The 12683-nt window shown below is 52.4% G+C and overlaps 1 protein-coding gene across 2 annotated transcripts in view; it reads right to left on the bottom strand.

Moving 5' to 3' along the window:
* LSP1 (lymphocyte specific protein 1) overlaps nt 1-12683 on the bottom strand; it is a 51160-nt gene that overhangs the window by 37891 nt on the left and 586 nt on the right. Inside the window, exon 1 of one of the 2 annotated variants that reach the window (XM_082318292.1) lies at nt 230-327. The exons of the other annotated variant lie outside the window; for it this stretch is intronic. Within the exon in view, the coding sequence (XP_082174418.1) occupies nt 230-288 (59 nt within the window). The 5' untranslated portion in view covers nt 289-327. Of the gene's footprint in view, nt 1-229; nt 328-12683 lie in introns of those variants that run through there. 2 annotated transcript variants of the gene reach the window in all.

Genomic DNA, 12683 nt, shown 5'->3' with positions numbered 1-12683 from the left:
ATCTGCTTTTCTCATATTGCTGTTGGGGAGGAGGGGGGGGTATCTATTTCCCTTCCTTCCAACGCATCGCGTCTGCTGGAGAACCGGGGTGAGGAAGAAATTCAGCTGATTTAAAGGGACACGAAGACGGTCGATCCGGAATAAATTTCCTTCCTTCCCCCCGGTACCCTCCACCCGCGGGCAGCAGCCAGCCGCAGCCGGCTGGCCCGGCGGGCAGGTGGGCTCTCACCTGATGAGGTTCTGCAGGCCCTGCTTGCTGGAGTTCCTCCTCAGGATCGCGCTGGTCATGGTGGCCACGGCTGAGTGGCGGGCAGGGTCCCGGCTGCCGCCCCCTTCCCCAGCGCCGCAGGCAGCTGCCCGCCCGCCTGCCCGCCCGCCCGGCGCTGCGCGCTCCCGCGTCCCCCCTCTCCGCCTTCAGGAAGTTCTGCAGCTGGTTTCCTTTTGTTTCTGCTAGCCCCCCCTGCTCCACACCCCCGGCTTGTCTCCTCCACCTCTACCTCCTCCTCCCCCTCCGCCTCGTGGAAGTGTCACGGGAGAATCTCTCGGAGCGCAGCCGGCGGCGGGTCCCGCAGCACAAAGCCCGGCGCTCCCCACTCCCCCGCGAGGGGGGCTTCTCCCTCGCCCTCCTCTGCTTTAACCCTCTTCTCTCCCTCCTTCACCTTCTCCAGCCCCCTCCTCCTTCCCTTATTCAATCCCTTCCCCCCATATTCCCCACACACACGTTTTTTCTACCTTTACCACTGCTCTCCTCATTACACAAAGCAACTTGGGAGCAGAAACCCAGGTTGGCAACTTGCGCTCAGTGGGCTGCAAATCACTCCTGGTCCATTCACAGCAGAAGTCTTCTGCGAAGGGCTCACCTCCAAACGGTCCCCAACTGCCCGGAGGTGAACCAAGAGCCAGACTAATGCGAGAGGGGCTTTGTGCTGGGAAGCGACGCACGAGGGAAAAATGTTCTCCTGGGATGGAGATAGCAGCTGCGTTCTGAGGGAAGCCACCGGGCTGCAGCCCCTGACAGGCAAGCAGCATGCAGCCTGCTTCTGCTCTCAGACCTCCCCCTCACCTGTTCAAGTGACCGACTCTCCCGTGCCTCAGTTTCCCCAGCCATCAAACTAGGCAAGAGCAAAAAAATCTGACTTGCCTCCATGAAACACTGATATTTCAAGAGATTAAAGAAGTGCATGAGCATTTGATGAAGGACTAACAACGTTGCCACCTGCTAAAACAAAATGCCCGTCTGGCATGCATTCAGATGAGTGCTCTTCTTGCTACCATGGAAGCAGTCTTGGAAAAGAAACCAGTCTTTTTCCCTAACCTGCATCTCCTGGTCCACATGTGCTTTTTTGGGGGAAGAGATCTTCTGCTGTACAGGAGGAGTTATGATGGGACCACCCTGCTTAGACCCTCACCTTCCTTCTGCTTTCGGTCCCTCTCATCTCATTTACACGTTTCCTTTCAATCACTTCTGCAGAAGTGTTTCTTGCCGCCTGGTAAGCTGAAATGGGGAAGTTGCCCATGAAATACACCCAGAAATCTCAATAAAATGGAAGTGCATTAAAGCCAGATCAGAAGGAAGTGCCTGCCCTCCTCCCCACTGTTTCTTCATTTCAAAACACTTTATTTTTTACTGCAGATATTTACTAAGCATCCCCTAGGTGATCAGGAACAACAAAAAACCACTAAGCACAGACTTTGATGCTGGCCTCACTCTGTGGGCTGCTCAGATGCTTTCACACTGCATTTTTTTTCTTTCTAAATTTGGTGAGAAGATGCAAGAGAGCCACCACAAAAGGTCTCTTACTCAAAAAGAGCCTGTCCCAGCCCTGCAAGTACTTACAGGAGTAATTAGGTTCAAGCATGTGAACACTCCTATTGACTTCACCACAATTGCTCAGAGAGTTGAAATGAAGTATGCACCTACAGGGTTTTCTTTCTGGAGAGAATCGGTCCAAACCTGCCAGTGACTCCCATGGTCCGAGCCAGCCAAGGATGCAAGATGGAGGAGCCCCAGCAGGCAGAGACACAGCTAGCAGCCATGGGCCAGCAACAACTCGGGGCTGAATGAAATCACAGCAGCACTTTTATTTCAGGCAGAGATGCCGGGCAGTCCGCAGGGAGCTGAGGAGGGGCAGGGAGGAATGCAGCCACTGTCACCAAGAGAAGGCAGGAGTTTGCTGGGTGTGGGGAGATGAAGAGGCGATGGCACACCACTACCTACTTGAGGCAAGCTCCTCTGCGTAAAGGGGCAGGGGGAGAAGCTGTTGATTCCCCCAGCAAGAGAGCCTTGCCTTGACACCAGAGTTTGTCTCCTGGAGGATGCCAGCATGAGCTCCTCCTCTTGCAAGGACTTGGCAGACTTCCACCCTAAGCCCAGGACTGACTGCGTCTCAGAGATGGTGGCCTTGGATGAATAGGGTGGATAAAAACCCTGCTGGGTGATGAAATCCAGGACCAGAGAGAGGTCACGACATTAGGTCTTACTGGTCTAAGGTGCTAAGATCATTTGGAAACACCAGAAGTGATGCAGTGAGGAAAGGAGTCCCTACATCGCAACATCCTGAGCTCTGCATTGCTCCTGGGGAGAGAAATTCCCAGTACTGAACTCTGCCTGGAAAATCCTCCTGCCTTCACATGGTGGCTGTGCTACTCGACCTCTGGGGAAGGTTTCCTGCCCTTCTCCCTGGCTTTCATCTTTAAGACAGACAGCAGATACAACAAAAAACTTATCCTTCCTCCGGCATCAGCAGGGTCCTGCAGGACCACAGGGAGAGGAGAGCAGAGCAGGATCCTCTTTCTAAACTCACAGCTTGCAAGGAGGAGGGAGCTGTGCACCCCCAGTGACACACTGACAGAGTCACTAACCCAGTCTCCGTGGGGCAGGGAGCATTTAAACCCACTATGTAAAAGCACAAAGGTGGGGCCTAAGAGACCACGGAGAAAGAGCAGTGCAGGAGAAATCCCACACCATCACTCCGCAGAACAGAGGCACCTTCTGTCCCCTCTCCTCCCTTGCTTGCTGTCCAGCCCAGGTGCATCAGTCTGACTCATACCATGTATCCAAGAACAGTAAGGTCAGCATTAGTCCCACAGCTGCTTGTATCCTTTCACAGAAACAAACCTCCTGGTCCCACCAGGAAGCGGGTAGGAGTACAGCGGACACAGGAAGAAAAACAAAGAATTAATTCATCTGTTATTTTTTGGCACAGTTTAAGCTAGAAGAACCACCATAAATCCCTGCAGCAAAACCGCACCCTGCTACACGAGCGGGGATACCCGGAGCACCCAGCAACATGCTGCAGGGCACCAGGGAGCTTCCCAGAACTCTTCCCAGCAGCAGGGGAAGCAGAGAAGGTGAGACACCAGGAGGGAGCGAGCCTGGCTCCACCGCTGCGGGAAGGAGGGCGGGAGTCCCAGAGAGATACGGCCGCACCAGTTCCCGTTAATTACACAATCACTCTGCTATGTAGGACTAGTTGCAAAATCAGTTGGAGGCTAACACATGGTCTAGGAAAAAAAAGAAACAAAAAGACTCTATTCCTGCTAGCAAAGAAATGCAGCCCAAGCAATTTTCTCCAATATTGCTGAGATGCAAAGCACTGTCAGTGTAAGCCCCAATGTACAGTCGCTTCGAGGGACAGTCCTTTATAGGTGCCATCAGCTGCCAGCATGGTTTCCAGAGGTCCATGCCTGCCTGTGGGTGGTGGGATCCCACCCAGAGAAGATGTTCTCACAGGAACAGCCTTGCCTCTTCAGCAAGGACTAAGCAGCCCTGTCTCAGCCGGAGACCCTGCACTTCCACCAGCAGCCCTCCTAGGATGATGGAGTAGGTGGGGGGGTCTCTCTGTTTTGGCTTTTAAGTGACACATCCTTCCCTCTGCCATCCTAAACCTCTCTCCCTGCCCCAACACCTCCCCAACCTGTTTTTACCATGCACGTGCAACCCCCACTTTGAAACCAGCCTGGCAGACATCAGCACTCACCCAGCCCCCTGGGAGCTCCAGTTCAGTGAGAGGGGCACACCAGTTGGTACATCAGCTGTGTAGATGGTGGGGTTTACAGATTAGCCTGAGGGACAGGGTTTGCCCATCTCACCTTCATCCCTAATTCCCAGTTAGCTCAGCCTAGCTTACTCTGCCAGCACTCACTGGCCAAAACAGGCAGCCAGAGATAATCCCAAGGAAACAGGGCGTCTAGCAGCCAAAAGCAGCACGTTGTCTCCTTCACACCAGAACAGCTTGTTACAAGCTCCAGAAGTGTGCTGTCAGGAGGGCAGGGCATCTCATCTGTGCAATTAGTTCAGGGTGCAGGGGAAGGAGTCCAGTCGCAATGATGCCCCCCGGCAAGCCTTCCTCTGCCCCGGCCATGAGTCAGGAGGGGACATTCCCAAGCCAACGCGTAACCCCATGGGTGTTCAGGGTGGGGGTGCTGTAGGCGGGAGCTGTCTTGGCTTAGAGCTTTTGCCTGGCCCACGCACTCAGAGGAGCACCTTAAAGAACATGTATAATTGTGGGCTGTGTCCAAAGAGTCAACAAACACCGTGTCATACTAAGTCTGAAGTACTTGGCTTGGGATCAGCAATGACTTTCTTCCTATGACATCCAAAGAGGCAGAAATGAGAGGAAGCCGGGTCTAGAAGAAGCATCCCTCTTCCTCTACCCCACTGCTACCCCTCACCATCACGCAGAATGGAAGAGGGACCCTCCCTATGGGGCACTTCATGGGTACATCCGTAAACCTAAAATCCCAAGAGTTTGCTTCATCTCTCAGTGAGAGGGGCGATGCAAGCTTACAAGCCTTGTAAGAGAAGATGCTTTTGCGCCAGGGGTGACACAAGCGAGGACAAAGGATGAGGGGACCGAGGGAGAAGGAACCAAAAGGAATATCTGAAAGCTGGATTTAAAAAAGGGGGAGGAGGGAAGCAAGGAGAGGTGGTGTAAGCATTAACTGGGCAGCCCAGCATGGTTAAAGGAGATCAGAGCCCCTGTTGTGCTAGGTGCTGTGCAAACAGGCGGAGATACCACCTGAGCCACTGGGGTGAGCTACCATCCGGGTTTTACAGACCAGAGCCAAGGCCAAGTGACTCAGCCAAGCCCTGGAGGCATGCAGCTGGTCCAGCACGTTGAGCCAGCCTGGTTACTGCAGCATGCACTATATCTATATATTAGGTTAAATCAACAAAGCCATTGGGAAAGAGACAGGAAGACAAAACAATGGCTGCAGATAAGACACTCCCAGCCCACGCAGGAGGGTCATTACAGGACAAGAGGAGAACTATTGGCCCCGAGGAGACTGGCTCCATCTCTTTGGGATGCCTCTCCGCCACGGGGCCAAGAAGTAGGACAGAGGACTCCAGCCAGGATGAATAAGCCATAGGCAACTGCTGCCAAGAGGCTGTCCCCTCCCCAGCAGCCACTGTAGGAAATGTCTAAAAAAGGCCTTCTTACAGCATCACATTACCCCATCACTAGTCTTTGCTCACCGAGGTTTGGAAAGCTGCTGGATGAATTTGAACTTTGAATGTCCATTTAAAATAAATGGAGTGGCCTTTGTTTCGGCTAGGTGGATTAGATGGACACTGGGCAGCTGAAGACACCTTCAGACATCTCGCATGTTTAGTGTAAGAGTGGCACAACCTGTAATAGGGGCACCACCCTCTTTCACCAAGTGGCATGTGTGATGTGTTTAAGCATCACCCAAAGCCAAGCAACGCACTTGTAGGCTTGTAGGATAGTATTGCTGTGTGAGTACGGCCCTGTGCCCAAGCCCTGCCGCTCAGCTGACCAGCACAGCACAGCTTTCAAGAAGTGAAATACAGCTTCTGCCCGATATAAACTTATTAGCTCATCTGCAGCTGGCTTGAGGCTCTGATGTAGCACTGCATTGTGCAACACAAGCAGTTTTAGCAACCATTAATCCCTGCCTCACACTACAGGGCTGGTTACTCCAGCTGGGGTCAGGGTAGACTAATGGGGAAGAAGGAACTCACAAGCATCATCCGATAGTTCCTGCTTCCAAGCTATACCCTCACTTCAAGCTGCGCCTTGTCCTGGAGAGAGGCATCTAATCTCAGCTTGCCAATATCCACCCATGCCTCCCTCACCGAGCTGGGCAAAAGATGGGAGCTGTTATGAAAGGGCAGGCAAAAGTATTGTCATGTATCCAAAAAGCCTGAAGCCCAACACGTGCCTCCGTCAAGGGGGAGGATGGTCATTAATGCTCTAAAGTGAGGCCCAACAAAAAGTTAAGATGAGCTGTTCTGCACAAGGGGCGGCTAAGGCTGTATGCAGGAAGATGGCAACTGGAGTGGAGAAGCAGAAGAGACAAATGCCATCCCAAGGAAGGAGAGGCCCCACCAGAGCAGGCGTGCACAGCCTGTATACCACATTAGTCTGTTCTTGAGGACAGCTCAGCTCAGGCACACTGCTGTCAGCTCCTGTTACGTGAAGTTAAGTGACAACTGCAAGGAGGCACTTATTTTAAGAGGAAATAATTATTGCCATCAATTTTATTGGGGGAGAACTTTGCCCCTCCCAAACGGCTGGCAGTCATGATTGTTTGGGGTCTGTCAATAGTTCAGGGTTTGTCGATGCTAATGGCTCCAGAGCAAGCTTTCACTGGAAAGGAAACTGCTTTTGCAGCAGAAAAGCACATGCATGCACAAGCACAGAAGAAGAGATCATATTTTCCAAACTGTCTGGCAAGGGCTTGATAAAAGACATTGCACATACTGTCCATTTAGCTGCAGCAAGCAACAGATACCTAGAGCTGGAAGAGAGGCTTCTTGGTAATGCAGAATTAATCCCTAGCAAAGGATCTATTTTCAAAATGAGCATGTAAGCAAAAGAACCCAAGACCTCCAGCTGATGCAAACTGGCACAGCTTTATGGCAGACAGTGGGATGGTGCTGATGTACACTAGCAAAAACATTTGAGCCTACACATCTGTGCCATAGCAAAAGAAATCCAAATAAACTGAGCTCCAAATAAACCATCTTGCACATCTCAGACCAGTTGCTCCCAGGTGGCTCCAAATTTTTAGACCCCTGGATGCAAATCACCAATCAAGCTAATAATAGAAGCCCACTGACTTCCATTTCCATTCATTAATAAATCCAGCTGGGTTTGCTCATGCATTTTCCTCTTTACCCGTTTAGTCCCTGGACAGTTATCAGACACACCAGGCTGGTATGAACCACCACTGCTCCTCTGAGATAGGGTGAACCCAAGTAGCTCCTGGGTTTAACACCCCATATGACTCAAGATGGAGCTATCAGCATGATAGCCAGCCCCAGCAGCCCATCCCAGGAGTGACTTGTTTAAAGCAGCAAATAACAGAAGATATTTTGTCCTGCCTTGCTGCAAATTCTCCTGCTGAGGATGGGGGCTGCCAGCCTCCCTGCCCAGGCATTGCACGAGCAGCAGTGGAGCCCCCAGAAAGCGGCTGCAGACCTGCCTGTGAGAAAGACAACTCTGAGTGCCGAAACCTGGGATTAAGACACTCCAGCGGCTGCCTCACACATCTGGTGTGTGTTAGGAGGGATACACTGGCAAGGAAAACACATACAGGCTCCAAGCAGAGCTGGTTAACCCATTCGTGACTGAGCCTCTGTGGAGCACCCAGACAGGCTGAGGACTGCGAGATACCTGGCCATGCCTCAGGAGAGTGTGGCTCAAATCTCAGCAGTGGCCTGTGCTTCCTAGGCGATATTGGGAAATCAGGCACCAATTCAGGTGCCTAAACATAGGTGCCAAGTGCCACTGAGGATGCCTTGGGTTACCTAAGACACCTGCCAAGGTCTGGGAAATGTCACATGGGTCCGATAGGAAACCACCTCTGCTGGGTACCCAATCCATAGTGGGTGAGTCCTACGGTTAGGGCATCTCTTCCCCTTCCTAAACATCTCAATCTCAGTTGTCTGGCCTTACAGTAGAGGTAACCTGTCCTCTTTGCCCTGAGGCAGTGGGCCATTGGGATAGCTACAGAACATCCACCACGGTGACACCCTGACCTTGGTTGGGCACTGTAGGTGCTGCCCTAGTACCAATCATACTGCAGTCATGCCATGCAGGACAGCTGCCTTCCCAGCATGCACAGCACCTCCTAGGACATATTTTTGCTGACCATGATCCAGAGCACAACCTGGGTAAAGAGGCCTCTTAGTCCCTATCATACAAATACACCCCAGTGTCTTCTTTTCATTGATGTACATCCTCAAGGTTTCTCCTTATGAAGGGCTCGAGGAGAACAGAGCCACCCCATGAGAACCCATTCCTCATGCATTTGGCTTCAAAGGATGCCAAAGCACCTCCTCAGTGAGCCCAAAGACAGTCTGATGAGGAGCTTCTTGCACTCATATTAAGGGAACAGGAACTGCAGCTACAGGAGATCAAAGCTCCTGCACAAGCTGGGTGTTGTCTTGGGCAGAGCAGAGCCCTCCCTCGCCTGTGCTGGGTGAACGGGCATCGTCCTTCCCAGACAGGTTCGTGTAGCCGGACTGTACCGGGAGGGCTGCACGCAGAGGATGAAGTGAGAGCAGCAAATCCTTGCAGCATTTCCTCTGAGCCCCTGAGGACCACAGCAGGTTTGCACTGTCAGTCGGAGCTAGATTAGAGTCCCAGGAGCCTGGCAGCCACTGGTCCCCTCTGGAGCCTCGGCAACAACTTTCTTTCAGGCCAGGACTCCCACTCCCCCAAAGAAAAAGCTGTTCCCAATGAAAACGCTGCACCGACAAGGCCTCGGAGCACCTCCTGGCCAGACGGTCTGCCCAGATGCAAGTCAGTGTCCCGACAGAGGCAGTAGCCAGGCTGGATGAGTGCCTAGCTGGGAACAAGCCCAGCTCTGGGGAGAGCCCTGAGGCAGCAAGAAGACCGCTCAACCACTGCACAGACCCCGCAGCCAGGCGCATGGGTCACAGGGGTGATGGATGCGAAGGGGGGATGAAGGCAGAGCATCAGCCAGGGCTGGGTTAGCGGGGTCAGTGGGGGTCAGAACAGAGGGGCCCAGAATCCCCAGGGCACACCGAGGTTAACCACTTCACTGCCGTGCAGCCAGCCATGATACCTTCTACCCTTCCAGTTACTGCTAGAAAAAGGGCTTTCAGATTTTGGGAAAGGCCTGAAACCCCCTGAAGCAGCACACCGTACAAAACCCACATGTCCAGGGAGGATGTCCAGACCAGGGGGGTGGAAAAAACTCCCTCTTTCCTCCCCCCTTCCCAAACTATCCCCCCCCACACCTTGCACATCTCCAGGCTTAACTCAGTTGTGCCCAAGGAGCAGCACTCATCCTGTTTCGGCTGCAGCAAACCTGGAAAAGCCCATGTGGCTTAACCCCCATGGTGGGGCGGCATGGCTGCAAACAGTCCCTGAGCTGTCCCCACTCTCCATCCCAAGGCCAGGACACCACCCTGTCCCAAAGTGCATCTTATTCCCTGACAGCAGCTCTCCCTTGGGGACATTTCCACCCTGGGGGATGCCTGCCTGCTCCATGCAAGCGGTAAAGCCCTGCCATGCCCCAAAACTCTGCCTGGACATCTCCGCTTTCCTCATTGCTGCAGATTTATCGGTGCTGTCAGACAAATCAGGCCGAGCAGAGCTCGCCCCCTCGTGGGGTGCAGCCAGGGGATGCCTGGGCCCCCCACACCCAGAGGGGTTGGGTGCCCCAGGGGTGCAGGCTGGGCTGTGCCCCTGCCCCCCTTCCTCCAGAGGAGCAGGAGCCCCAGCACCACCTCAACCAGAAGAAGTGCTTTTTCACCCCACCCCAGCAATGCTGGTCTGGCAAAACCTCCTCTTAGCAGCCCTCAGGATGGTCCCTGGGACAGCCAGTCCAGCCTTCCTCACAGCCAGATCTCTCCAAAATCCAGGGGCAAAGGGATTCCCACAGGCTTCAGAGCCAGACTTCACCCCAAGAGTTTTAAAACAGCCAGCCCTCCATCCAGCAGAGAGCCTTCAGCCTTCTGTGGTTTAAAAAAAGTAAAATTAAAAAAAAAAAAGCTGCTGGGCAATCCCCTACTTTAACACATGCCTCCAAACCCATAGCATTACATTGCAAAATAAGCTCAGACGTGAGGCAAGGCAAGCCAGGCTTTTTTTTTTGCAAGGAGAAAGGGGCAGTGAAGGCACCTGATACCTCCCTATAATTAGAGACAGTTCCTTATCCCTAACGCCACTGCCAGGGCACCTATATCCAATTTGGAAATGCTAAAGTATTGCCCAGCTTCATTAAATTATCCATCTGGACCTCCTCTGTCCATTTCCCTACTATTTTTCCACTTTAATGAGCCCAGCTGGGTCAAACTGTGACCAGTTACTCCTGAGCAGGGATCAGCCATCTCTCCATCCCTCCCCCAAGGAATCCGGTGTGCCGAGGGGTCCAAAGACTCTCGACATATCGGTTTTCCCAGACAACCTCCTTCCAATCACGGGTAAACTTAGCAACAGCAGTCATCCTAGCAAGGGCCCTCGAGACTCCTCTAAGGATCTGGAGAATTCAAGACAGCTGGGGATAGACATAGCAAAGAAAAGCCTGGAGCTTGCTAGCGCAGCAGAGCCTCTCCCCAGGCAGTGACCATACATGGGCTGCCAAGGGTTCCCTGCAGCTGATGGGGTGGGAAGCCCCAGAAGGAAGGAGATGGGGGAGTTTGGGAGAAACCGATCTCATCTCAGACCCCATAGGCGAGAGAAACCTGCCTCATAAGCCATGCTCCTGCTCAGGTGCAAATATCCTGCAGAGCACAGCCCAAGCCATCGGGATGTGCACAGCCCTGGGTGTAGCAGCTAAGATCAGGGCTGCCTGAAGCCTCCAGAGCTCTATGGAGAGTGCTCTGAATAACAGACCCGATACCTATTGGGTTATGTAGCCGTGGTGTAAGGCAGGCTTCCCCCACACCGCAGGCTCCCAGCCTCCTACCATCAAGGCAGGAGGGTTAGCTCCTTCATCCTATACCATGTTGTCCCATCAAGGGCAGGACAACTGAAGCAGCCACGTCCCCAGAGCCCACCTCTTCTCACTTCTTTTGGGAAGGCTTCATATCAGGCTTGCGCTGCAGTGGTTTCCTATACAGCAATTCCAGTTCATGGAAGAGAGCATAACACCAGTTTGGTTTAGGTGTTACACTGGCATCAGCAAGACTTTGCCAGCATGTCCCCATTTGTATGGGGAAGCAGAGTAAACTATGTCCAAATTAGGATTTCTAGGACATTTTCTAATGCAAGCTCCTCTTCTATATACACTGGACACAGTTTTATAGATAAGGTTCATTGTTTAAGCAAACCCAGCACCTTTTTTCTCCCCATATCTCCTGCTGTGCTTTTACACCAAGAAGCCTTGGGATTTACTTTCCTGGCAGCTCCATCACAAGACTCACTGCTCACATCTCTAGCACACCTTAAGCTGTCTTAGGAGCACTGTCCTGACTCCATCCATACACAGGTCAGCTTGAAAAGAGCTTTGTCCTCAAGGAGAGGAGATCAGAGAGCTGAGCTAGCCACAGGGTGAGAAAAGGTAACCCCAAACAGCAAGCAAACACTTCCTTCCTCCATTTTGGGAGTGGAAATCACCAGAGCCTAGCAAGCGTTTAAATAGCACAAGTAAAAGCAGGAGAAGTTTAGAGCTGCACATGAAGCTATTACACAAGTCGGGAGGGAAAGTAATTCTCCATATTTTAAAAACAAAAAGGAAGTTATGTTGACTTACTACTTCTTTTCCATCAAGTTTCGTATTTCATTAAAATTCTAAAATGCAGCTAGGGAGGCAGGGTTGTGCCACCCTGTCATCAGTATTCATATACACATTTTTTTAAACAAGTTTCTAAAGGCTATAAGGGTTGGAGTGGTACAGAACAGACCCCTCCAAGCAGCCTCTTATTCAGCTGAAATTCCAGCAGGAGACAGAGAAGGGAACAAGCTGACCATGCCTCACCAGCAGCCCCCGCCACCTCTCCCTGGCTGCACCGATGTACCTGTGCCCGCTGCAGCAAGAGGGGAGTGGGAAGGCCCAATTGCTTTGGGCCGCCCCCAGCATCTGCTCCTTGCTCCTGCAAGGTGAGCTGAGCCTGTGGCAGAAGCATGGCCAGGCTGGAGTGATGCTGTGAATCCCACAGACACACTGAGAAACTCCTGCGCTCCCCCAGCAGCCAAGGCTTCCCCTTTGTTTCAGCAGAGTCATGCATGGAGCCTTCCAGCGTTTTTTGAAGCTTCTAGTCAAGTCTTCAGCCAAGGCTAATTGCTGCCAGGTGTCAGCCAAAACACTTACTGCAACAGTTAGTGACAGGAGATGACACACCTTTCTCCTCTCATTGTCACTCAAGGGGTTTTTTTCCTATCAACATTAACTGTGCTGGCTTTCAGAAGCCTTGGGGAGAAATGCTAATGCAAGCTTTGAAGCTGGAGGGGAAAAATCAGGCAGCCCCCCAAGCCCCCTGGATGCTCAGCCTGAATCCTGTCCAAATCTGAGTACTTCTGGGTGATCTGCCTCCACAGAGCTTATCCCTGTCTGCCTCCACCACAGACAGATGTGGTCTCTGCTACTGGTCTGTCGCCTTTTAACACCCATGGAAAGCTGTCCGTGTTGAAGCAAACAGACCCCAAATTTTACAATCTCTGCTGATAAAACAACAAAGCAGACCGGAGGCACAGGGAGATGTATAACCTTACAGCAACTAGCTTGAAACTTTGCCAGGTTAA

Source organism: Platalea leucorodia (genome assembly GCF_965183815.1).
Source record: "Platalea leucorodia genome assembly, chromosome: 7".
Lineage (NCBI taxonomy): Eukaryota > Metazoa > Chordata > Aves > Pelecaniformes > Threskiornithidae > Platalea > Platalea leucorodia.
The sequence above is the reverse complement of the archived record's forward strand: the minus strand, read 5'-3'. Positions and strand labels throughout refer to the sequence as shown.